This window comes from Parasteatoda tepidariorum, chromosome 6 (assembly GCF_982258835.1).
Source record: "Parasteatoda tepidariorum strain Cologne lab strain chromosome 6, Ptep-v5.0, whole genome shotgun sequence".
NCBI lineage: Eukaryota > Metazoa > Arthropoda > Arachnida > Araneae > Theridiidae > Parasteatoda > Parasteatoda tepidariorum.
This window is the reverse complement of record NC_141760.1, coordinates 12,251,071-12,275,086: the sequence shown is the minus strand read 5'-3', so window position 1 is coordinate 12,275,086 and position 24,016 is coordinate 12,251,071. Positions and strand designations below refer to the sequence as shown.

General features: G+C 33.8%; 2 protein-coding genes and 1 long non-coding RNA gene across 3 annotated transcripts; 2 read left to right on the top strand and 1 right to left on the bottom strand.

Annotated features, from left to right (window-relative positions):
- Window positions 1–3,710: 3,710 nt before the first annotated feature.
- Window positions 3,711–5,227, bottom strand: LOC147807551 (uncharacterized). Its single transcript, XM_087166683.1, has 2 exons — window positions 5,177–5,227; window positions 3,711–4,457 (listed from the first exon to the last, which is right to left on the bottom strand). The coding sequence occupies exons 1-2, from the start codon at window positions 5,225–5,227 to the stop codon at window positions 3,711–3,713; spliced, it is 798 nt and encodes a 265-aa protein (XP_087022809.1).
- Window positions 5,228–13,528: 8,301 nt separating this feature from the next.
- On the top strand, window positions 13,529–15,164 carry LOC139425559 (uncharacterized). Its single transcript, XM_087165416.1, has one exon. The coding sequence runs from the start codon at window positions 14,355–14,357 to the stop codon at window positions 15,162–15,164; it is 810 nt and encodes a 269-aa protein (XP_087021542.1). The 5' UTR covers window positions 13,529–14,354.
- Window positions 15,165–17,188: 2,024 nt separating this feature from the next.
- Window positions 17,189–21,143, top strand: LOC147807550 (uncharacterized). Its single transcript, XR_015434513.1, has 2 exons — window positions 17,189–17,528; window positions 19,870–21,143. It is a non-coding gene; the product is annotated as an uncharacterized LOC147807550 (long non-coding RNA).
- The last annotated feature ends 2,873 nt before the right edge of the window (window positions 21,144–24,016 follow it).

Below are 24,016 nucleotides of genomic sequence, written 5' to 3'. Positions count from 1 at the left end.
CGGTGGCATGAAACCATTCCAGTGGTCCTATTGGGGATAAGAGCAGCCATTAAAGAAGACTTAAATTCTTCTCCAGCTGAACTAATATATGGTTCTCCTTTACGCCTGCCATGTGAGATATTTGAACATACAAAACCAACAACATCCAGTCATGAATTCATTTCAAAATTACGAGATCACATGCAGCAAATACTACCAATTGCCACAACAGCACATTGCAACGAAAAATTTTACGTACATCCCGATTTGAAAACTTGTGCACATATTTATCTTCGTGCCGATAATGTAATACCTCCATTGCGTCAGCCTTACTCCGGTCCTCATAAAGTGATTAATAGAACGAAAAAAACCATTATCATTGAACTGAATGGTCGAAAAACAACGGTTTCTCCAGGGCCCGATTAACCTCTGAAAATAGGGGAAGCATAATAGGATTTTGGGGCCCCCCTAACTTGAGCAAAAGAAACTTTTGATATTTTTCGCCCATAAACAATACATTTTAAAGAGGGAAGAACCATGTGAAAATTATTAGAACCTTAGAAAGGAATACAGAGATCCTATGCAATCATGTTGGACCCTTCTTTACGTGCTTTATAAAGCACGTAAAGTAGGGTCCAACATGTATAGTAGCCAACTATATATAGTAACAAAAACATGAGGGAGTAGCTAGCACATATGTTGACAAAATTTAAATATTTCACTAAATTAAATTATAAAATTACTTGTTATACGAAAGGGTCTTTGCAAGACGAGTCTCTTTTTTTTATGCCAATTTTTTTACTAGCGGCAAAACAACACAAAGCATCCCATTTATTAAGCATCCCATTTTTTTTCTTTTCGAGAGTTTTTGTTGGAGTCATTTTTTTCTTATTTCTTTTATTATTAATATTTTTTGGCTACAAAAAATAAGAAATTGGGCCCTTAATTTCAGTCATTTGGGGGCCCCCCTAGAATTTAAAAGGGGAAGCACTTGCTTCCTGTGCCTTTTCGGTAATCAGGCCCTGGGTTTCTCTTGATCGAGTGAAACCCGCCTTTTATTTAACGGAAACTGCTCTCAAAACAGTGTCAAAACCAATTGTACCAAATGAGCCAGCCAAACAACAAGCAACTGTTGCGCATACAAGATCTGGCAGACATGTCAGATTTCCAAAAAAATTAGAGACATACATTACTAAATAATTCATTATTATAGTTTATTTTGTGATTATTTTATTATTATTTTTTTCCTAATTATTGTTGTATTTTCCAATTTCTGTTTATCAATTTTCTTATTATTATTAGTTATAATCATTATACAATTCTTGTGTGTATTCTACTCTAGTGGTTTTATCGTTTCCTCGGTAACCCTCAGTCACTGGGGGGATACTCTGTGGCGAATAAAATCATCGCCAAGTCGACAACAATAATAATGCAACCCTAGAGCAGGGGCAGAACGTCATGAGCTGTGTGGCAGCGTGCTGGGATAGAATTATGAATAAAGTTTTGTTTCATTAAAAGAATGTTATCTTTTCTTTTTAGGAGCAAAATGCTCATGTAAGTAAGCCTTTGGACGATTTAATATGGTTAATCAACAAATTATACCATAGAGGTTCCAATTGCTTTTTAACTCTGTCTTTGCGAATAAATACATGAGATGCTGTTTTTAAATCTTTAGGGACAAATATTTTCTGGGCATATTTATTTGACATTGTTCTTGGTCCCATTTCTTCCATAGTTTTTTTAAGCTGCCTGACAAAACTATCAGGTGTGGTTGGAGTTATGTTCTCCTGGAAAAATTCTCCAGGTAATCGTATATTTTGTCCATAGACCATTTGAGCAATGGTGTATGCCGCATCTTCTTGCATAGCTGTGCGTAATCCAAGAAGAACAGTTGGAAGTGTTTCACTCCAAGCTAGGTTATTGAGTGCCATTAACGCGGTCTTAATAGATCTGTGGAGGCGTTCGACCTTCCCATTAGCCTGTGGATGATAAGCAGTTGTGTGCTGTAATTTTATTCCACACATTTTAGATAAGGCGGTGAACAGCTCAGAACTAAATTGCGCTCCGCGATCTGTAACAAGACGGTATGGGGTACCAAATCTTGAAATCCAGTTAGAATAAAACGCTTTGGCAACTGTCTCTGCTGACATGTTGTTTAACGGAATCACTTCCATCCAGTTAGAGTATCGGTCAATACAAGTTAGACAGTAAATATTTCCATATGATGGTGGTTAGGGGTCCAATGAGATCAATATGGACGTCACTAAACCTTCTGAAGGAAGTTGGAATTCACCGAAACTTGATTTGGTGTGTCGATTTACTTTATTCTTTTGGCAAGCCATGCAAGATCGAGTCCAAAGCTGCACATCTTTACGTATACTTGGCCAGATAAATTTTGATGTTAAGAGCTTTACAGATGATTTAATGCCAGGATGGGATACGCCATGCATTTGCTGAAATATTTACATGCGATACATTTCAGGAATATACGGTCTGATGCTATTCGTTGAAGTTTCATACCACGAAGACTTTCCAGAAGGTAGCGGATACTGCTTGAAGTTCAGGGAAGTCGGTGATGACCTTAAATTTTGAAATTCTTTATCCATATTTTGTTCAATTGCTATTTTATCGTAGTCAATCAAAGAAATTTCGTCAATTCTAGATAAAGTATCTGTAACGATGTTGTCTCGACCTTCAATGTGTTGTATATCAGTTGAAAATTCTGAAATGTATTGTAAATGTCTAAATTGACGAGGTGATGCTTTTTCTAGTTTTTGTTTAAATGCAAAAACTATGGGTTTATGATCTGTGAATATTTCAAATGTTCTTCCTTCCAGTAAATATCGGAAGTGTTTAATAGAGAGATAAATTCCTAGCAGTTCTCTATCGTAAGTGCTGTAATGCTTTTGCGCTTCGTTTAATTTTTTAGAATAAAATGCGATAGGTTTCCATCCATTGTCTTCAAATTGTTGAATTACTGCTCCAATTGCCGAATCTGAAGCATCCGTATATAGTGACAGAGGTAGTTCAGAATTCGGAAATGTTAAGAGTGTTATATTGACCAAATCATCTTTGCATCGTTGAAACTGTTCTTTCGCCTCATCTGTCCATTGAATTTTTCGTTTGTCCTTTTTTCGTGCTCCTTTAAGGTAATCATGAAGGAGAGATTGATTTCTTGACGCATTCCTTAAATATCGACGATAAAAATTAATCATGCCTAAAAATGTTCTGAGTTCGTGAATGGTTGTCGGAAGTTTGTAATTACCAATAGTTTGAACTTTGTCCGGTAACGCTCGTGAGCCTTGAGGAGTAATTAAATAACCCAAGAATTCTATTTCTTTCTTTCCAAAGATTGACTTGGAAACGTTAATACGAAGTCCATAATCATTCAACCTTTCAAACACTAACTTCAAGTGGGTTCTGTGTTGTTCCTCACTAGCAGATGTGATTAGAATATCATCTAGGTAGGGAAAAACAAAATCAAGACCAGAAAGAACAGTATTTACAAATCTTTGAAACGTTGCTGGTGCATTCCTCAAGGCAAAACTCATCACATTGATACAAACCAAACGGAGTAATAATTGCAGTTTTACATCTGTCTTCTTCGGCTATAGGCACTTGGTAATAGGCTTTAAATAAATCAATTTTGGAATATACATTTGTATCTTTTAAAATGTGATGAAAATCTTCAATCCTAGGAATGGGGTATTGAGCAGGAACTGTTCTAGCATTTAGCTGTCTGTAATCTCTACATGGGCGAAGAGTACCATCTTTTTCAAAACCACATGTAATGGACTTGCCCATTGTGAACAGGAGGGTTTTATTATATTATTATCCAGCATGAATTGGAACTCTTGCTTTACTGTTGCCAGCCTTTGATGATTTAGCTGTCGTGCTTTAAAATTTACAGGTGGACCATTTGTTTCGATGTGATGTTGAACATTATGTCTTACTCCTGATAAGAACAAATTTGGTTTGCATAAATCTGGATATTGTTTTAGCAGAGTATGAAATTTCGTCGAATTATTTACCGTAACGATATTATTGTTTTCGCTGAGGGAAGCAACTTCGCCAGTTACCTTTAGTTGAGTTACTCCATCAATCAGTTTCTTGTTATGCAAATCAATTACTAATTTAAATTTGTTAAGGAAATCAGCTCCTAAAATACCCTTATTAATTTTGGCTACTATAAAAGGATACTGAAATTCTCGCCTAAGTCCTAAATCAAGGGATAACATCTTTATACCATATGTTTCAATTTCGGTACCATTTGCTGCATACAATTTGTAATCCATGGATTGTTTATCTTTAGTTGAAGCGGGTAAAATGCTAACATCTGCCCCACTGTCTACTAAGAAACGCACTTTCGATTTTTTATCTCTTATAAATAAGCGAAATTGGCGACAATCAGGAATATTATCAACAGGAGAGCTTGTCGCATTCTCTACTGCACATCGGCGTTTCCCTGATTGGATGACCTATCAGTTGACCAACTACACGGCTGAGTACACTTATCCTTATGGCATTTGTTACCAAAACGAAAATGATGGAAACAGTATTTCCCTCTAGGATTAAATTTTCCTTTAGAAGTATTACGAGATCGTCTGCGGCACTGAGAATCGTTCCTTAAACGTGGTCTCGATATATGATCAATAGTCATTTCAGTAATTCGCTGTTCAAAGGATTGGATTTTCATTAATAGTTTTTTATTCGAGCAATTATCAGCTGCTGATACGCCAAAAACCTCATTAGAAGGTGTCATGTCTGCAGCCATGATCGCCAATTTGGGTAATTCTTCGTCACTAACAAGTACTATATTACGCATAGAATCTGGCAGTTTTATTAACCATAACGTTTTTATTAACACATCAGATGGTGCGACAGATTTTAGTTTTTGTAACAATTGGCTTGGTTTCAGGTTACCCAACTCAATTCCATTTATAAGTTTTTTTATCCGAGTACTTTCACTTTCTTTAAATAAATCTAGAAGCCTTGTTTTGGATTCTGAATATTTCGTATCGGAATTGCTTGTTACAATATCCCAAACATTTTCAACTTATCTCGGTTCTAACTGCGATACTAAGTAGTTAAATTTGGTTTCCTCAGAAAGATTTCCACTTATTTTAAACTGGGCTTCCACTTGGAAAAACCAAATTTCAGGACGATCAATCCAAAACGACGGAATTTTTACACTTACTTTGCATAGTTCATTTGTAGAATCTTTAACAACTTTCTCATCATCAGGCATATTTATATCTACAATCCGGGTCACCAGTTATTGGGAGCAAGACAGGCAAATATTAATTGTATCGATTATGTTGTTTGGATTTAATATAATGATATTCTATGTCCAGACATTTTTACAAAAGTTTTTATTTATCGCTTTTCTGCAACTCTTGCATTCCATCATTTTTAGTTGTCATCGCAACCAATGTTGCCTGTTATAAATCGAGCATGCTATAGCGAGCCTCACGCTATTTTTGTTTATCGTGTAGAGTTGCACTTTCGTAATCTGGCAACTTCTATTTCTTGTATATTCCGAGTTTATTTTTCTAATCGTTCTTTTCCTTCCATCGCCAAACTGTTAATCCACAAAAATGAGCAATCACTTCACCACTAACGTTAATGAGAAACGAAGTACTACTCACGATTTGGCATACAAAAGTTCCTACACGTCGTCAAAAACAGCTATCCACGCAGTAAAACGTTGCTAATAGCCCATAACCTGTTGTAAATGTTAGCAAAATAAAGGTGACAGCTATTTTAAATTAGTATTTAATAAGAACTTAGAAACAAAAAAAGGAAAAGAACGATTAGAAAAATAAACTCGGAATATACAAGAAATAGAAGTTGCCAGATTACGAAAGTGCAACTCTACACGATAAACAAAAATAGCGTGAGGCTCGCTATAGGGTTATGGGCCCAGCACGCTTCCACTGCGCTATCGTGTTTTCATACCAAAGAATGACACAATCAAGAGCTCCAATGTGGTGTTCAACGAGCAGCAGATAGGTCCCACTTCCCGGTCTTCAGAAACTACTTCCAGTGCCAGCACGTCAACTGGTATGCAGTTTGAAATTTCAGGCAGTTCTGACGGTACTGACTTGCAGGAGGGTGAAAATCTTCGCAATGTAGAAGATGAACCACCACAGATGACGACGCATGGATTGCGTGACCGATCAACTATACGCCGCCCACCCAGATTTAACGACTATGAAGTCTACAGCAGCATCCTGAATTTGACAGAACCCCAATCATATGCAGAAGCTATGAAGTCTTCGATGCATGTCAACTGGAAACGAGCCATGGACGAAGAGATGGCTTCGCAAAACAAGCACGGTACGTGGAAACTTGTTGAGCCACCTGAAGGAAGAAAGATTCTTGCAAATCGCTGGGTTTACAAAGTGAAGACTAACCCAGACGGCTCTATCGAAAGATTTAAAGCTCGATTAGTCGCGAAAGGATATACGCAGACGAAAGATATCGACTACGGGGAGACTTTTAGTCCAGTGTGTCGCTACGACACTATTCGAGCTCTAATTGCAACAGCAGCTAAGGAGAAATTAAAATTATTTCAAATTGATGTGGAGACAGCTTTCCTTTATGGTGATTTAACTGAAGATATATACATGTATCAACCCGAAGGATATGATGACGGAAGCGGACGTATATGCAAGATGCTCCGACCTTTGTACGGTCTTAAACAAGCTGGTCGATGTTGGAATGCCAAGTTTACCGACGTGCTAAAGAAGCATGGTATGACCCAAAGCAAATCTGACCACTTCCTCTTCACTCGTAAAGACTCGGGACACAAGATGCCGATGGCGATTTACGTCGATGATGGTGTAACGTATCTCTCAACAAACACACAGACAAATATGATTATAAACAAAAACAATTTATTAAAACACAACAAAAACAAAAAAACACACAAATTTCCAATCATGATTCAACAGAAGAGAGGAGAGGATCTCCCACGACTTACTCGCTCAAAATTTACTGACTGACTGACAACCACGCATGCACAGTCCGCCTCTGCCCAGCTGTGGTTAGGAAGATATTACAGACTCCTCCCTTCCCAAGAACTTTTTCAGGTAAATAAATGAAAAAGTTAAACTTTCAAAAATGTTACATTACTTTAACGTATCAAATATATAAAATAATATCAATATCATATATGAAAATACAGCACATATCAATAACATATATAAAAAACACAGCATACAAATACAAATATTCAAACATCATTTTTACAGAATTTCAGATAAACACATTATAAAGAAAATATTAATCATTATCTTTATAAAATAAAGAGATATATGAAAATATAGCACATAAAATAAACACAAATGAAAAATGAATAAATTTTAAATGCTATGATTATTGTGATTTTAACCTTCACTTTTATGCAAATTATTAGCAAATCGTTATCATTTTTTTTTCTAATCTAAAGGAGCTCTACTTAAACTATCTGCGTTATTATTCAATTTCCCAGCTTTATGAATAATTTTAAAATCATAAGTTTGAAGGAATAAAGACCAACGCATTAAGCGCGGATTTGTACTTACATTTTTATTTAACCAAGTTAAAGGATTATGATCAGTTTGAATAGTGAAAGATCGTCCATCAATATAATAATGCAATTTTTTTACAGCAAAAATAATGCAAGCACACTCTTTTTCTGTTGTGCTATAATTTTTTTCAGTGGGAGAAAACTTTTTACTTAAGTATAATATAGGATGTTCCTTCCCCTTTTTATCATACTGTGTCAAAACAACCCCCATACCTAAGTCGCTAGCATCAGTTTGAATGATGAATTCGTTACCAAAGTTAGGAGCATACAGAATAGGCTCACTTGAGAGTTTTCTCTTAAGTTCCTGAAAAGCATTTTCGCAGTCATTATTCCATTGAATGAGTCCTTTTCGAACTTTACCCTTTAAAGTTTCTGTCAGAGGGGCAACGATTGATGAAAACATGGGTATATATTGTCTGTAATACCCGGCTAATCCTAAAAAGGCTCGGACTTCTGTCTTAGTTGTTGGTTTAGGAAACTCCTTAATAGCCTTTATTTTCACTTCTCCAGGCGAACGTTTTCCGTTTCCTACAATATGTCCAAGATATTTAACTTCACTTTGAGCAAACTGGCACTTTATTGGTTTAATTGTTAAATCAGCTCTTTGAATTCGGAGAAAAACTTCCTTTATTTTCCCATTATGATCTTCTTGAATTTTCATTAATAGTTTATTTTTGATGGAAAACCTTTTACTTCGATCTTCAACTTCTTTATTTTGATTGGCAATTTCGAAGAGAGGTTGCAAATCCGGGTCTTCTACCTGTAAATTGGCAAGCTGATCTGTATTTATTTCTAGCAGTGAATCTACACTTTCATCAGGAGGAGGAAATTGGAAATCATTCTCGATCATTGATTCAGAAGTAGATTCGAAGTTTTCAGCATGTCCAACTTTTTCTGGCTCCATTACAGACGTAGTATCTTTAAAAGTTCCTTTGTCTGTGTCGATTATTTCTTCTTGACAATTGTTCTCTCTCCTCTGTTTTCGTAATGTTTGTGCTCTTGTTTCAACAGCATTTATTGCTAGGGGTGCAGACATTTCTCTTAATTGGGAATCAGTAAGTAGAGACGCTGTACGATTTCCCATTATATAGCGACCTTTGTCTAGTTCATGACGAACAACAGCGGCCTTTGTTATTAGGTCTCCACTTGGAAGTGATATCGTAACTTGTGCAAGAGGTAAACACACAGGGCCTTCATCAAGAGGTTGTTGCACCCAAATTGTCTCACCTGTAAACTTATTTGGAGATGTATATTTTCTACATATGACATCGATACTAGCACCAGTATCTCTTAATATAGGCATTAAGTGGCCATTCACTTTACCCACAACGGTATATGGAGCTAAATATTCATCTTCTATTCCTTCCACGATTCTGTTGATATTTACAATACCTTTTGGATTCCTTAGTGTTGGACACTGAGGACGAAGATGGTTGCTGGATCCACATTCATAGCACTTCGGAGTCCTTCGTTGATCAAATGTTTTATCTATCCCTGTTTCCCTACGATCATTTATGCGGTGGACATCCTTGTTTCTACTATCTATATATTCTTCTCTTCTATCATACACATTATCTTTCTTAAAGTTCTTATATCTTTCAGACAAAACTCTATCAGTTCTATAATTATCATATTTCGTAAAATTTCTGCCATATGCTGGCGGACTTGGTAACACTTTTGGCTTTGTAGGAATACTTCTAGAGTCTTTTGATTTTATCGTTTTTCGTACGTCATCAAATTCTTCTAACTTTCCAGCAAGTTCTACTGGAGATGTAATGTTACTCCACTCATCCAAATAGTACTCTTTAAATTCTTGAGGAACTCGTTTCTTCATCTGGTCAGTTATAATCAAATCTTTTAACTTTTCAAAAGTATCTACTTTTAATCCCGTTATCCACCCATCAAAATAATTAGAAAGTTCGTGATAGAAGTCTGGCCAAGTTCCTTCAGTTGATTTTAGATGCTTCATAAAAAGTTGACGAAATTTTTCAGGTGTAAGCTTGAACCTCTTCAGTAAAAGTCCTTTAACGTGTTCATAATCTTGGGCTTTATCATCAGGTTCACGGGCAATAATTTGTGTTATTTCATAAGGAAGTAAACCCAACAAATGTGTTATCCACAACTCTTTTCCTATTTCCGCCCTCCGTGCTTGGCGCTCAAATAACACCAAATATAAACTAATATCTTCTTTAATGTCATATTTATGAATTAACGAGTGTATATCTTTTGAATTTCGCGCACCTTCTACTTGAGGAGTGCCAGCCATCTTTAATTTAACTTCAAGTTTCATTCGCTCCAACTCAAATTCTCTCTCTTCTTTTCGCCGCATTGCCTCGGCTTCAGCTGCTTCTTTTAATTTCAACGCCTCTGCTTCAGCTTCCTCCTTCAACTGAACCTTCTTCTCCTCTTCCTTTCGTTGTTTTCTTTCCTCGATAAGGGTAAAAAATAATTCTTTAGCGAACTCCTCTTCATACCTATTATCTTCTGTTATGGCTTTTTTCAGTGAAATTATTGTCATAGTTGGATTAACATCTATCTCTAACTCTGATGCTAACGCTAATAAATCTTCCTTTAATCCCTTGCCCAAGAATGCCATGGTTAAGATTGAATGATAAATCAAAAATTTAAGCCAATGAATTTTAACTTAAATGTGTAGATATTTAACCAAAGAAAAAAATTATACCCTTGCAATATAAATCAAAGTAAATAAATATATTTACCTCAATTAAGTACTTAGCTAAACCATAAAACAATCATAAAATTTAAATTGAAACAAAACTATACATTTTATGACACTGTAATTTTATATTTTTCTAAATAGGTTATTTAATAACAAGGAACAGCAATGATGAGAACCAAACCAAAAACAACAAGAAAAATATTATTCATCCGAGAAACAAAATTTTCATGACTAAATCCAATTATAATGAATAATGTATCTCATAAAAATATTATATCAAAATATAAATCGTCATTTAAATCCTTAATTAAGCTAAAAGAAATGTCTAAAGATAGACGTGTAAATCAAAACAAAATATAAATGCTTCTACTCTTTACCTTCATATACTCAAACACAAATTTGAAAGAAAAAAAATATATAAGCAATCAGTATCTGTAGAAAAAAAAGATTTATGAACGGATAACAGCTCTTTCAAAAGTAATAAATACATCAAAGCAAGAAAGAAGAAAAAAAAAGTATTCGATTTCTTTCGAAACCGCACTGATGAGTAAGCTAATTTCCCCCTACTTCCTGTTTAAAACAGAAATGTTTCTCATGCTTCGTTATTAATTTTATAATGATTTTACTTACAGAAATCACTTAATTTAATACACTCAATACATAGAAAACTATATAAATAAATATTTGCACTTTTCTAAGAGAAAAACAAATAACTTTCTTCAATATTATTATCAAAAAATGATTAGATATACAAAGTAATTATTTTACACTGTTTCAAAATATTTTTCGACACTTCTATTATATACTAGCACTCAAAATCAATATACTTACTGTTCTATTCACATAAAAAAATTGTCAAAACATTTTAAACAGTAACCGGTTTGTACACAGAAAACAAAACTAAATTTTACGATCAGGATTATCACTTTAATGTCTCGACGATTTTCACTTTTTATGTCTGGACGATATATTTTCGCATCATATATCTGGATGATATATTTTCACATTCTATATCTGGATGATATATTTTCACATTCTATATCTGGACGATATTATACCTAGATAATATTGGTATATGTTAACCATGAGATTTCAGATATAATAAGGAAGGGTACCTTTTTTAACAAATCGGAACACTTGCATTCAGGATGAATATTGCTTTATAAACAAATCGAAAAGATAATACTGGTATAGGCCAACCATTGAATTATCTCAAATATAACAAGGAAGGGTACCTCTTTCACAAATTGGAACACTTGTATTCAGGATGAATACTGCTTTGTAATTAAATCGAAATCGGAGCACAAATAACACACACAATAGCACATTCCTTAATCTTCGGAGCAGATTTTCTATCTTAAACGATCTCAAGGATTGAGATTATCTTTTTGCCAGAATTTTTATTTATTTCCATCATCAAATAATAGCACTTATTTGATTTTTAATCACCGAACCACAACGGTTCAGCCACGACTTTCGTATCTCGTCAGGTGCCTCCAATTTATTTGTCTGTAACGTATCTCTCAACAAACACACAGACAAATATGATTATAAACAAAAACAATTTATTAAAACACAACAAAAACAAAAAAACACACAAATTTCCAATCATGATTCAACAGAAGAGAGGAGAGGATCTCCCACGACTTACTCGCTCAAAATTTACTGACTGACTGACAACCACGCATGCGCAGTCCGCCTCTGCCCAGCTGTGGTTAGGAAGATATTACAATGGTAATGTTGCTGCACAAGACGAAGCATCATTCCTCACCTTTATGAACGAACTCAAGCAACATTTCAACCTTAGAGTGACAACCTTAAATTGTTTTCTTGGTCTACAATTTGAACAGTTGAAGGACGGCTCAATCTTCCTGCACCAAGAAGCATTTACTAAAAAGATGCTAGAGCGGTTTGGAGATGCTACCAAAACATCACGCATTCCGGTGAAGAAGCCAAACCTGAAGGTTGAATATAAACTTCCGAATGCTGATGGGATGATAAAGATCAAGGAGGCAAATCCTCTTAGCAGTCACATTCCATATAGATCAGCAGTAGGTAGCTTGCTTTATTTAGCGATGGGAACCCGACCTGACATTGCTTATGCAGTAAGTTTAGTATCTCGTAAATTAGACAATCCCACAGAAACTGATTGGGAAATTGTGCAGACTACATTCAGGTACCTTCGTACTACCGTTGCACATGGCATCGTATATAGCAATACAGATGATAGAAGCCTTATGTTGTTTAGTGATGCAGATAACAACAGTTGTGCGGAAACTCGGAGATCTCGCACAGGTGTGATATCTTTCTACGGTGGAGGTGCAATTACTTGGAGAAGTAAATTGCAGGAGGCTATATCTAATTCAACAACAGAAGCAGAGTTTATGGCAGCAGCGGATGCGACAAAAGATCTGATATGGTTGAAGCGCCTGTTTGCCGAGATAGCCAACGACGTCTCATTACCAATCCTCCAAATTGATAATCAAAGTACCATCAAATACATCAAAAATCCGATGTTTCACGCTCGCACTAAGCACATTGATCAAAGATACAAGTTCAAGTTTGTCCAAGATGAGTTTTCGAAAGGACATTTTGAATTAGGCTACGTCAGAAGTGATGAGCAACGAGCAGACATTCTGACGAAGGCACTTCCAGCACCTCAGTTTCATGCCCAAAAGACATTATACTTGGTGTGAGAGCAGTTCTTTGAGTGACAATATTGACTACTGACTGCTTTCATGCTCGAAGGAGGCTGTTATAAATCGAGCATGCTATAGCGAGCCTCACGCTATTTTTGTTTATCGTGTAGAGTTGCACTTTCGTAATCTGGCAACTTCTATTTCTTGTATATTCCGAGCATGGAGTTTAGAGTATCTTATGGAGACCCAGCTTAATGTAAAATTTCCCCCACAACGTGATTCGTCAGACTTTAATGGATAATGGATGCAAAACTGCCGGTAGGTGGCATCTCAATCAGTAGACGTTGGAATTTTTCACTTGTTATTAATACACGTGCATGTTATTACTGCACGTGTTAATTATAAATTTATTGCTTAATCGCTAATATTAATATTGTTTTTTAGCAGCTTCCTAGTATCAGCTTGTTTAAAGCTCTAAATGTAAGTTTTTAATTATGATTTCGTTTGTTTGACTATTTTGCTATTAAACTTTTACTTATTTTATGCTTTCAATAAGGATAAGGATATTCTCATCGTAAGGATATTCTCTTCTAGAATTGTTTTTTAAACATCAATGTAAATAAATTTTGTTTTAAATCTTCCAGTTTGATCCACAAGTGCATTCTTTCCTTCTTGTCTATTTAATTTGTTTATCAATTGTTTTAATAAACTTGTGGTGGACTGTAACTTCAATTAATGCCAACAGATGGCATAACTTGTTCTAAGAAAACATTTTATTTTACTCATTCTATTTTTCTTACACATTCTGTTGATTCATATATTCGAGCTAGAATTGCTAATTTCGAGTTGTCAGTTACATTTTTTTGTTATTGTTTTTTTTATATTATTGTTATTAAAAAATGGTTTAAATTAAGTTTTTTTATTGTTTCAATATAAAGCACGCAACCTGAAATAACTTTAATTATGTTTTAAATAATTCCAATTTGGTGTTCGATCTAGAACACCTAAAGTGGTAACGACCGGACGAAAGAAATGGATTACTACTTCGTTATTCTGTGCTTTTGATGATGAATTCTACCACAAACAAAATTTCAACAATTGGATCTTCATTTTATTTATTTCATCAGTGCCAATTTTAAAAGCGAAACCTACGAGAACCAAATCGAAAGCATTGACAATTCCGAATGATTTCGACTAAAAATAAAACGTGATGCCTGAGCTTGGTAAGTTTTGTTTTCCAAATTGATTGGTTTAATCGTAATATTTTCGATTTGTGTTATCGTCGTGCATTGCCCTAAATTTGTTTCAAAAAATTTTTCTTTAAATATAATTATTTTTATGTATCTTCTAGTGTATTCACATGATAATTTCGAAATGTATATACTATGTTCTGATGGTTAATATCTTATAACTTTAAATTATATTTGCACTAAAATTTTTTTTCAATTTAAGTGTTTATTATTCAATTTATGTGTACTTAAATATGGCTCCTCCAACTGATCCTAGTGTGACTGTAGATTCACAAATTTCTCACGTTGCGGTAAAGCCACCGCCATTCTGGAAACAAAACCCGTCTCTTTGGTTTATTCGTTTAGAGGCGCAATTTTCATTAGCACAGATTTCCGCTGATGAAACTAAATTTAATCATGTCGTGGCTGCTATTGATTCAGATATTTTGAGTTCTGTTAGTGATATTATATTAAAACCACCGCTTACTAATAAATACGAGGAATTAAAAAAACGTCTGATTGAATTGCATTCCGAAAGTGAATCTTCTCGTATTCGAACATTACTTCAAGGCCTCGAGCTTGGCGATCAACGCCCATCACAATTACTTATTCGGATGCGTACGCTTGGTGGGGATTCAGTCGGCGAACCTCTGCTAAAATCCCTTTGGTTAGGACGATTACCTAATAGCACTCAATCCATCTTAGCTGCACTCAACGAAGATTTAAATCAACTCGCATCCATTGCTGATAAAATTCACGATTTAACTCCTCATTCCTCTATTAACGTAGCTCAAGTTCAGGCGGCAGCTCAGAATACTGTTCTTCAAACCCAGATTGACCAATTATCAAGACAAGTTGAACAATTAACTTCTATTATACAACAACGACCAACTCGAAGTGATAATACTTATAATAGATATCCCAGATATCGAAGCAATTCACGTAATCGTTTTCGAAAGTATAAAGATCCAGCTAATGGGATGTGTTTCTACCATACTAACTTTGGTGATAAAGCCACTAAATTCAACTTACCTTGTTCTTATCGCCAGTCGGAAAACATTTAAGGCGATCGCATTCCGGTCAAAATGACGACCGCCATATTAATCGGGTATTATTGGCCGATTCGAAATCGAAACTTTCTTTTTTAATAGATACCGGTGCGGACATTTCAGTCCTTCCAAAGACTTATGCTCCAAACCTTAAATTACAGGAAGATTTAACTCTCTTTGCGGCCAATGGTACAAAAATTGCAACTTATGGGACAAAACGAATTACACTTGATTTGAATCTACGCCGCCAATTTATTTGGTCATTTGTTGTTGCCGATGTTAAGCAACCAATAATCGGAGTAGATTTTCTTAAACATTTTAATTTACTGGTTGATGCCAAAAATCATAGAGTCATTGATGCTAACACTAAACTTACTTCAAATGGTCGTATCCCAAAGCAAAATTCTTCCGATTCAAGCATCACAATTTTGATTGGCGTATTTGATAAAATTCTTAGTGAATTCCCCGAATTATTAAATCCATCACAACCTACTAATGCTAATAATTCAAATCAAGTTTATCACCATATCGAAACTAAGGGTCCTCCGGTATTTTCGAAACCAAGACGTCTTGCCCCAAATGTTCTTAGGGCTGTAAAAAAAGAATTTAATTATTTATTTTCTCAGGGCATCATTCGCCCCTCTAAAAGCCCTTGGGCAAGTCCCTTACACGTTGTAAAAAAATCAAATGGTGAGTTCCGTCCTTGCGGAGACTACCGTTGTCTTAATTCAATAACTGTGCCCGACCGTTATCCCGTCCCTCATATACAGGACTGCACGCAAAATTTACACGGAAAAACTATATTTTCGACCTTAGACCTAACTAGGGCGTACCATCAGATCCCTATTAACCCCCCTGATATACCAAAAACCGCTGTGACCACCCCTTTTGGCCTTTTCGAATACACCGCAATGCCTTTCGGGTTACGCAACGCTGGGCAGACTTTTCAGCGTTATATTCACCAGGTCTTGGGAAAATTCGATTTCTGCATACCCTATTTCGACGACATCTTAATATCATCCTCTTCGGAAAGCGAACACATTGAGCATCTAAACCAAGTTTTTTCTCGCTTAAGAGATTGTGGCCTTAAGCTGAACCCAGACAAATGTAATTTAGGAAAACCCTCGGTCAAATTCCTAGGTTGTCTCATAACTGCCGAAGGTGTTAAACCGCTTCCGGATAAAGTTGAGGTCATTAAAAATTTTCCAAAACCTGTAACTATATCTGAACTTCGACGTTTTCTCGCCATGCTAAATTTCTATAGACGGTTCTTACCTCACGCAGCCATGATTCAAATTCCTTTAAATAGTTTACTTACAAACTGCAAAAAGAACGATAAGCGCCCTGTTCAATGGAATAATGAGGCCGAACATTCTTTTACTCAATGCAAATCTGCATTAGCCGCTGCTACAACCCTTTCTTACCCCACACCGGATTCGAAATTATGTTTAATGGTGGATGCCTCTAACAGCGCAGTTGGAGCCGCATTGAATTGCATAACACAAAATGGTCCTAAACCAATAGCATTTTTCTCTCGTAAACTGAGTGCTACTGAAATTAAGTATAGCACTTATGACAGAGAGCTTCTAGCCATTTATCTCTCCATTAAGCATTTTAAGCACGTACTTGAAGGGCAATGTTTCACGATATACACAGATCATCGCCCTTTAATTTTTGCTTTCACTAAAAGTTCAAATAATTGCTCACCTCGCCAGCTCAGACATCTCGATTTTATTGCACAATTCTCAACTGATATCCAGTATATAGCCGGTGCTGATAACATAGTCACAGACACATTGTCTAGAATAAGCGAGATCGAAAATTCCACCATAGATTTAACAGAAATCGCCGATGCACAGACCAACGATCCAGAACTCCAAAATCTTCTTAACACAGGTCAATCATCGTTGAACCTTCAACTAATGACTTTAACGACAAACAAGAAAATATATTGCTGCGTTGCCAGTGGAAAAATACGCCCATTCGTTTCGCAGAACTTTCGAAGAAGAATATTTAAACTATTACACAACCTCTCACATCCTACACTCTAAAAACTGTACCTCTGATTTCAGAGGCACAAGCTAAATGTACCGTGTATTTTCTCGCGTAAGAGGCACATAACTAATGTGCCTTTAAAAATGAGAGGCACCACGAGAAATTAAAGGTACCAAAGCAAACGCCAGTCAATGCGCGGTACGAAAAGATTTTCCCGCTTCTTTAGTGCCTCTCAAATTCGCTTGTGCCTTTCATTTCTTTTTCTTCGGTACGATCATGTAGCGGAGAATAAGCGCATGCGCACATCAGTGAAAAACCACGCCACCGATGGAAGCAGTTGTCTACAAATGTGTTCGATTGATGTTATAAAAATGCTTGAATTTGGTAAGTTTAAAACTTATATCTTATTTTTATATTTATTCCCAATTAACGATGGCATTTTTTTTATTAATACATTTCAATTTTTATTAATGCTACAAATCTTATAAAAATGTTTAAGCGAGAGAGCTAACCCTAGTTACGATGTTTACATTTCTGTTGTAGTTGTATCATTTATGTTTTATCATTATAATATTAAGAGAAATGTTTTTAAAGTGCCCTATATTTGTTCTGTAGTGTTTGATTATAATTATGTATGAGGTTTTCAATGTGGCGATTGCTATGAATAAGAAATCATTTTTATTTGAAATACCAATTTGCTTTTTTGTTTATCTTAGTTTATCACAGAAATTCTCTCACAGAATGATTGAATAATTTAAAAAACAACGAAGAATGTTTTCGAATTTTTATTATAATTATGAAAAGTATACTTTCAATCATTAGCTATTTTCGAAAACAATTGACATTGATACATAATTATAATTGTTTCAAACTGTTACTAAACTTACAGTTGATATAAACCTGAAGAAAAAAAATAAGATTATGCTTTATTTATATTTTAAATATGGTGTAAGCATGAAAGAAAAAAACAATCTTCTAATGACTTATAGATTTTTAATTAGTTATTATTTATTTTGAAATAAAAATGTTTTATTCTAACATCACAGCTTTAAGTTTATAATTTCAAATTTTAGTTTTGAATTTATGACTCAAAATAGATAACATGGGATGTATAGTTATAAAATCGTAACATTTCAAATTGAAATTTAATTTATTTGATTTTTAAAAAGGATTAATAGCTTGATCCAGGGTGCTCTTGTGGCACAGCAGGTTAAAATATCTTTCACACTGCTTATTAGAGAACTAGGGTAATGAGTTTGATTCTGGCAATGTATAAAACAACTGACATGTATACTTAGCATATAAACACTGCCACAACTGAAAGTTCTCTCATTGGTTATCGTGCAGAAGATTCAAACGAGCTAGCTCAAGCGGAGTCCACTTTATCTAACCAGTATCAAAATTACATGGCATTTTAACCATGGCCGTTAAAAAGTAAAGCCCTAGAAATAGGATTTTTGGTCATGGTTGAGTGATGAGTACCTTGCTCTTTCTTTAAAATAATATGATGAAAAGTACTTAACAGCTTGAACTTTTTAAAAAATATTAAAGTATTGTTAACTAGAGCAGTATAATTCACAGAATTTTGTTATCAATAAAAAATAAAAAAAAATTATTTGCATAACATTAATTGGATCACAAATTGATTAGATATGCAGAATCGCTGTTGTGCCACTGGCATTTTTCAAGATAGATTCTTAATGCTTTATCGTTATATACTGAATACTTTATTAAAAAAATATTTGGTACTTCATATTCAATGCTCAACACTTTATACTTCGTGTTTTCCTACCACGAAAAGCTACCTAGTAAAACTTTCTAATTCAGCGTCAGTGATAATAATTTTTAAGAAACCTTTATTTATTTTATTGTTATTGCTACCTTACCTGTGTTACTTAGAAAAGCATTATCAAAAAACTTTCATTAATCTATAACTAATGCTTTTCCTGAACTGTAGTAAAAAAAATATGAAGCTAAGCAATTTTGATAACAATATTTAGAAAGAAAATATATTGATTGTAAGGTAAAGATATGTGTATAAATTTGATACAGTGAAATTTTTTTTTTTTTTTTTTTTTTGCTCTCTGAAAGGCAATGAAATGTTTGTGAAACCAAATTTATATTATTAGTGTAACTAAATGATTAATAGTTTTTTTTGTTGTTACTTTCTGTCTTGACTGTGTTCCAGTAAATGCAGAAAAATGTTTTTAATTATTAAATATTTTTATAAATAATTACTTTTCGATTTACATTTGTATTTTCTTTGTTTACTCCAATTTTGTTATGTGTTTAAAAAAATCCTTATACTTCCTTATGTATTTAAGCTTAGACAGATTTACATTTTTTTTTATTTAACATGTTGAATGCCACACTAATTTTACATGGCTTTAATTTTTATGGCCAAAAGGATTTTTTCAGTATGTATTACATTAATTTCTTCAAACCATTTTAGTTATAATATAAAAAAAATTAGAGCATTAAAAATTTTTTTGAATAATCTAGGCTTCGCCGTTCATCGGTGACCCCTGTGGCATTCAACGTGCTAAATTAGTTCAATAATATTAAATTATCAATAATATTATATATAAAAATTATTTTGGCTAAACCTATTCTTAATGTAATAAAATCTTCATGAATGTATTTGTGTACATTGTGATAGAAACTTTTAACAACTTATTCAAATAAAATACTCTTACATTGATAAGTCCTGTTTTAAATGTTCTAGCCGAGCTGAATGCATGAAAATACTCGCATTTGAGTTACATGGAGAGGAAAACCACTCAAACTTGTCACGGTTAGTCTGGCGTCCAAGGGACTCAAACACATGATCCATCTACCTCTGAGTGTATTTTACGTCAACACTGTGGTCAGTGCGAACGGAATGGAAAATGCTTGCACAATTTGAACTCAATTCATCTTATTGAATCTCGCGAAACGTCTTACGTCGTTCAAGTAAAATGGACTCTGTATAGCAAATTTACCTGTATCTTATCACCTTTTACTATGATGTTTTATTTTCTCATTATAGTGCTCATTTAATTTAATTTTGTTTTATTTTGAACTATAATTAGGTTAATAGACATAGGTTGAGGTTTATTTTTGACAACGTATTAGATTAGTGCAGTAATATAATGATAAACCTGAATCGACACTATGTTCTGTGTTATTAAGTTAGTGCATATATTATTGTCATGAAAAAATATATTTTCTGCTAAAATAATCTGTATTTTGCTTATTGTTTGAAAACAGTTTTCGTCAATACTTTCCTCAAAATAAAAAATTTTGCCAAATTTGCAGTTTGATCGTTAGATGACAAATGCTTAGCGCAGGATTTTTATGGATAAAAAATTGTGTAAACCGGTATACCATTTGTGTGTATAATAATTTAAAGCCTATGGTATACTTTAAGATTGTTTTGTCATTTTTTTTCATTCTTTAATATTGAAACTTTTTATTACCAGAATTCTATACCAAACACAATAGACCCCCCCCCCTCCATTGAAACAACAATAAATTTTGGAGTGATTATATATGTCAATAAGTTGGTTGCTGAGGCTTCAAATAAACAGTTCTTATCAATAACACATACATATGCTTCCGTTCAGACACTAGGTGGCATGAATAACACCCCCGCGGGGCGCACCAAAGTAACATAAGATTTAAAGAGGAAAAGAAAAACATTTACATTTTCTTCCATTTTTGAACTTTGCAAGTTGTTTAATGAAGGGTAATAAGTCAATTTATCAAAAATACATGAGTAACCTTTAATTTATGGTGTTGATTGATGTATCTATTGCTTACAGTAAGTAATACATGATTATTTATTTTATTTTTAGATGGCTTTTGTATTAATTTCTTTTCTTATCAGAGAAATTGTTTATTTAACTAGCTTTCTTAGCATGATGACTTAAAATGCAAATAATTGCTCTTATTATAATTAGATATGTAATATTAAATTCACTGGCAGGTAAGATTATACTGATCAAAGAAGATAAGTAATTGTTTTGAAAATATTTTATGTGAAGAAGGAAAGAAAGATTTGGTCATTTAATAAACAATAGTCTTAAAATTGGGTTCAGGCAATAGAAGCTTAAAACTTGTGGTTTTTGAGTTTCTGTTTTAAATACATACAAAATACATGCTTATTCTGCAATTTGTATTTTGATAAAAAAAATTTCTTAGTTTTAATATTTATTCTTAGAAGTATATTTTACCTGCCGGATAATAAAATTTAAATTTTCTACAAACTGATCATCCGCTTTATAGATCATCCACAGACTGATTCAAATAAATCTTGTTTTTACAAAATGTAATATAGAACAATATTTTTATTAGTACTAAAGAAGGTAAATAAATTCTTTTTTATTATTTAAATGAAAGGTACTAAATTACAATGAAGAGTACAAGAGTTAATTTGAATAATATGCCTTTGTACTAACCCTTATTTAAATAAATCAGTCAAAGTATTTTATTCATTGTTAATGCATGTTTATCTGGAATAATATTAGACCTAATTGTTGATTTAAAAATTATTTTGGGCAATAGATCTTGATTAAATGAAGGCTCATTAAATAAAAATAGCTCTTAAAGAATATAATAAATTTGACTATTATTTTTAAATTTATCAGACTTATAAGTTAAAAATCAGAAAAATGTCTGTAAAATCTTTTTAGAATTTCTTAAGCAATTTTGCTCATATTTTGAAAAAAAAATTTTAAAACAATTTAATATCTAAAATATGATTATGATTTATTCTCTAGAAAATCTAAAATAAAACGTATGTTAAATATCTTAAATTATTTAGTTCACATAAACCTATATTTTAAAGATAAGATATCTTCAGATTATACTTTGAAGATTTTCTTCAGATTCTATTTTGAAGATTTTCTTCAGATTCTATTCTGAGGATTTTCTTCAGATTCTATTCTTAAGAATATCTTAAGTTATTTGGCCCACGTAAACCTAAATCTTAAGATTATATTTTGAAGATTTTCTTCGGAAAATATTTTTAAGAAAATCTTAAGAATGAGTGGGCCAAATAACTTAAGATATTCTTAAGAATTTTTTTAAAGAAATTCTTAAGATTCTTTTTAGTGGGGATGCTTCGCCAAAATCGGGCTTTTAAAAAAATTCATTTCAATAGAAAGAAATCTTTGATTTTACACTTGCAAAGTCATTTGATTAAGCATATTTGATGTTATAAAATATACAAATTGTTCAAAATCTACATCTATAATTTTAAAATATTGTGAAAGTTCTATGTTTTTCCATATTTGTGCAACTATTACTAAATTATGTAAAATTGTTCTTTATGTGTGAAAATAAAAGATATTAGATTTCATGATATTTAGTGTTTAATTTTGATCCTTTTAAAGCTATTTTATTAAATCTCTAAATATTTAAAAAAAAATTTCTAAATTTATAAGAAATTTCCATTTTGAGGATGCTTTTTGGAAAAAAAATCCATGAATTATATTGACTTGGCTTAACATAAATAAATATTATCTTTTTGTACCTATATCTGATTAGAAAAGCATCATTGTAGTTGTTGAAGTATCATTAAACGCTACATAATTAAAGAAATGGTATAAATTTACATATTTTATAATTGCCTATGAAAAAGCCTTAGATGGAATTCCTTGAAATGATCACTTTCAAGTGGCCAATATTCAAAGAATTGAGAAATATTTTTCATTAAGAATTAATTGATATCTTGGTAATAGTGTAAACCCCTTTTAATATGAAGTGCTAGTAAATTACATTTGGGTAAAAAAAAATGTGTTCTAATCTGGTAAATAACAGGTTTTGGTACCACTAAATGCTTATTTCAATGAGTGGTTCATAAAAGCAAAATCTAAGGTACAGTGTACTTTTCAAGCTAAGAGGTACATCTGATTTTGCCTCTGAAATCAGAGGTTCATTGTGCCTTTCATTTTTAAAGGTACGTTGTGCCCTTAAAATTCAGAGGCACAAACGATCCAAATGTGCCTCTGAAATCAGAGGTACATTGTGCCTTTCATTTTTAAAGGCACGTTGTGCCCTTAAAATTCAGAGGCACAAACGATTCAAATGTGCCTCTGAAATCAGAGGTACATTGTGCCTTTCATTTTTAAAGGCACGTTGTGCCCTTAAAATTCAGAGGCACAAACGATCCAAATGTGCCTCTGAAATCAGCGGTACAGTTTTTAGAGTGTAGTATACGTTCTACCAGAAAACTTGTCCAATCTAGATTTGTTTGGCCCACCATGTTGAAAGACATTTCGGAATGGGCCAGAAGTTGTCTGCCTTGCCAACAATCCAAAATCACTAAACATACGCACAGCCCGATCCAGAGTTTCCAGCTGCCTCGCCAAAGATTTGAGCATGTTCATCTGGACCTTGTCGGCCCACTCCCACCTTCAGAGGGTTACCAATACTTACTGACTTGCATCGATAGGTATACCAGATGGCCCGAGGCCATTCCTATCGTCGACATGACGGCTGAAACTGTCGCACATGCATTTCTTTACCATTGGATTGCAAGATTTGGAGTGCCATCCATTATCACAACAGATCAAGGCCGGCAGTTCCAAAGTAATATGTTCTCTACCCTTAACAAAATTCTTGGTGTTCACCAGATACGAACTTCACCGTATCACCCTTCAAGCAACGGCATAGTGGAACGATTCCACAGAACATTAAAACAAGGACTTCGTTGCCACAAAGCTAAATGGACTCAGTCACTACCTCTCATTTTGCTTGGACTCAGGTCTACATTTAAGGAAGACCTTAAATCCACCTGTGCAGAACTTGTTTACGGCCCCCCATTAAGACTACCATCAGAATTTCTGGAGGCTCCAGCTATCAATACGGACCCCTATGACTTTTTGCAA

Coding starts and splice junctions, on each gene's coding strand:
- LOC147807551 (XM_087166683.1), bottom strand. CDS start 5,227: ATGCCTGATGATGAGAAAGTTGTTAAAGATTCTACAAATGAACTATGC. Junction 4,458..5,176: donor CTACAAATGAACTATGCAAA/GTAAGTGTAAAA, acceptor GTCAACTGATAG/GTCATCCAATCAGGGAAACG.
- LOC139425559 (XM_087165416.1), top strand. CDS start 14,355: ATGGCTCCTCCAACTGATCCTAGTGTGACTGTAGATTCACAAATTTCT.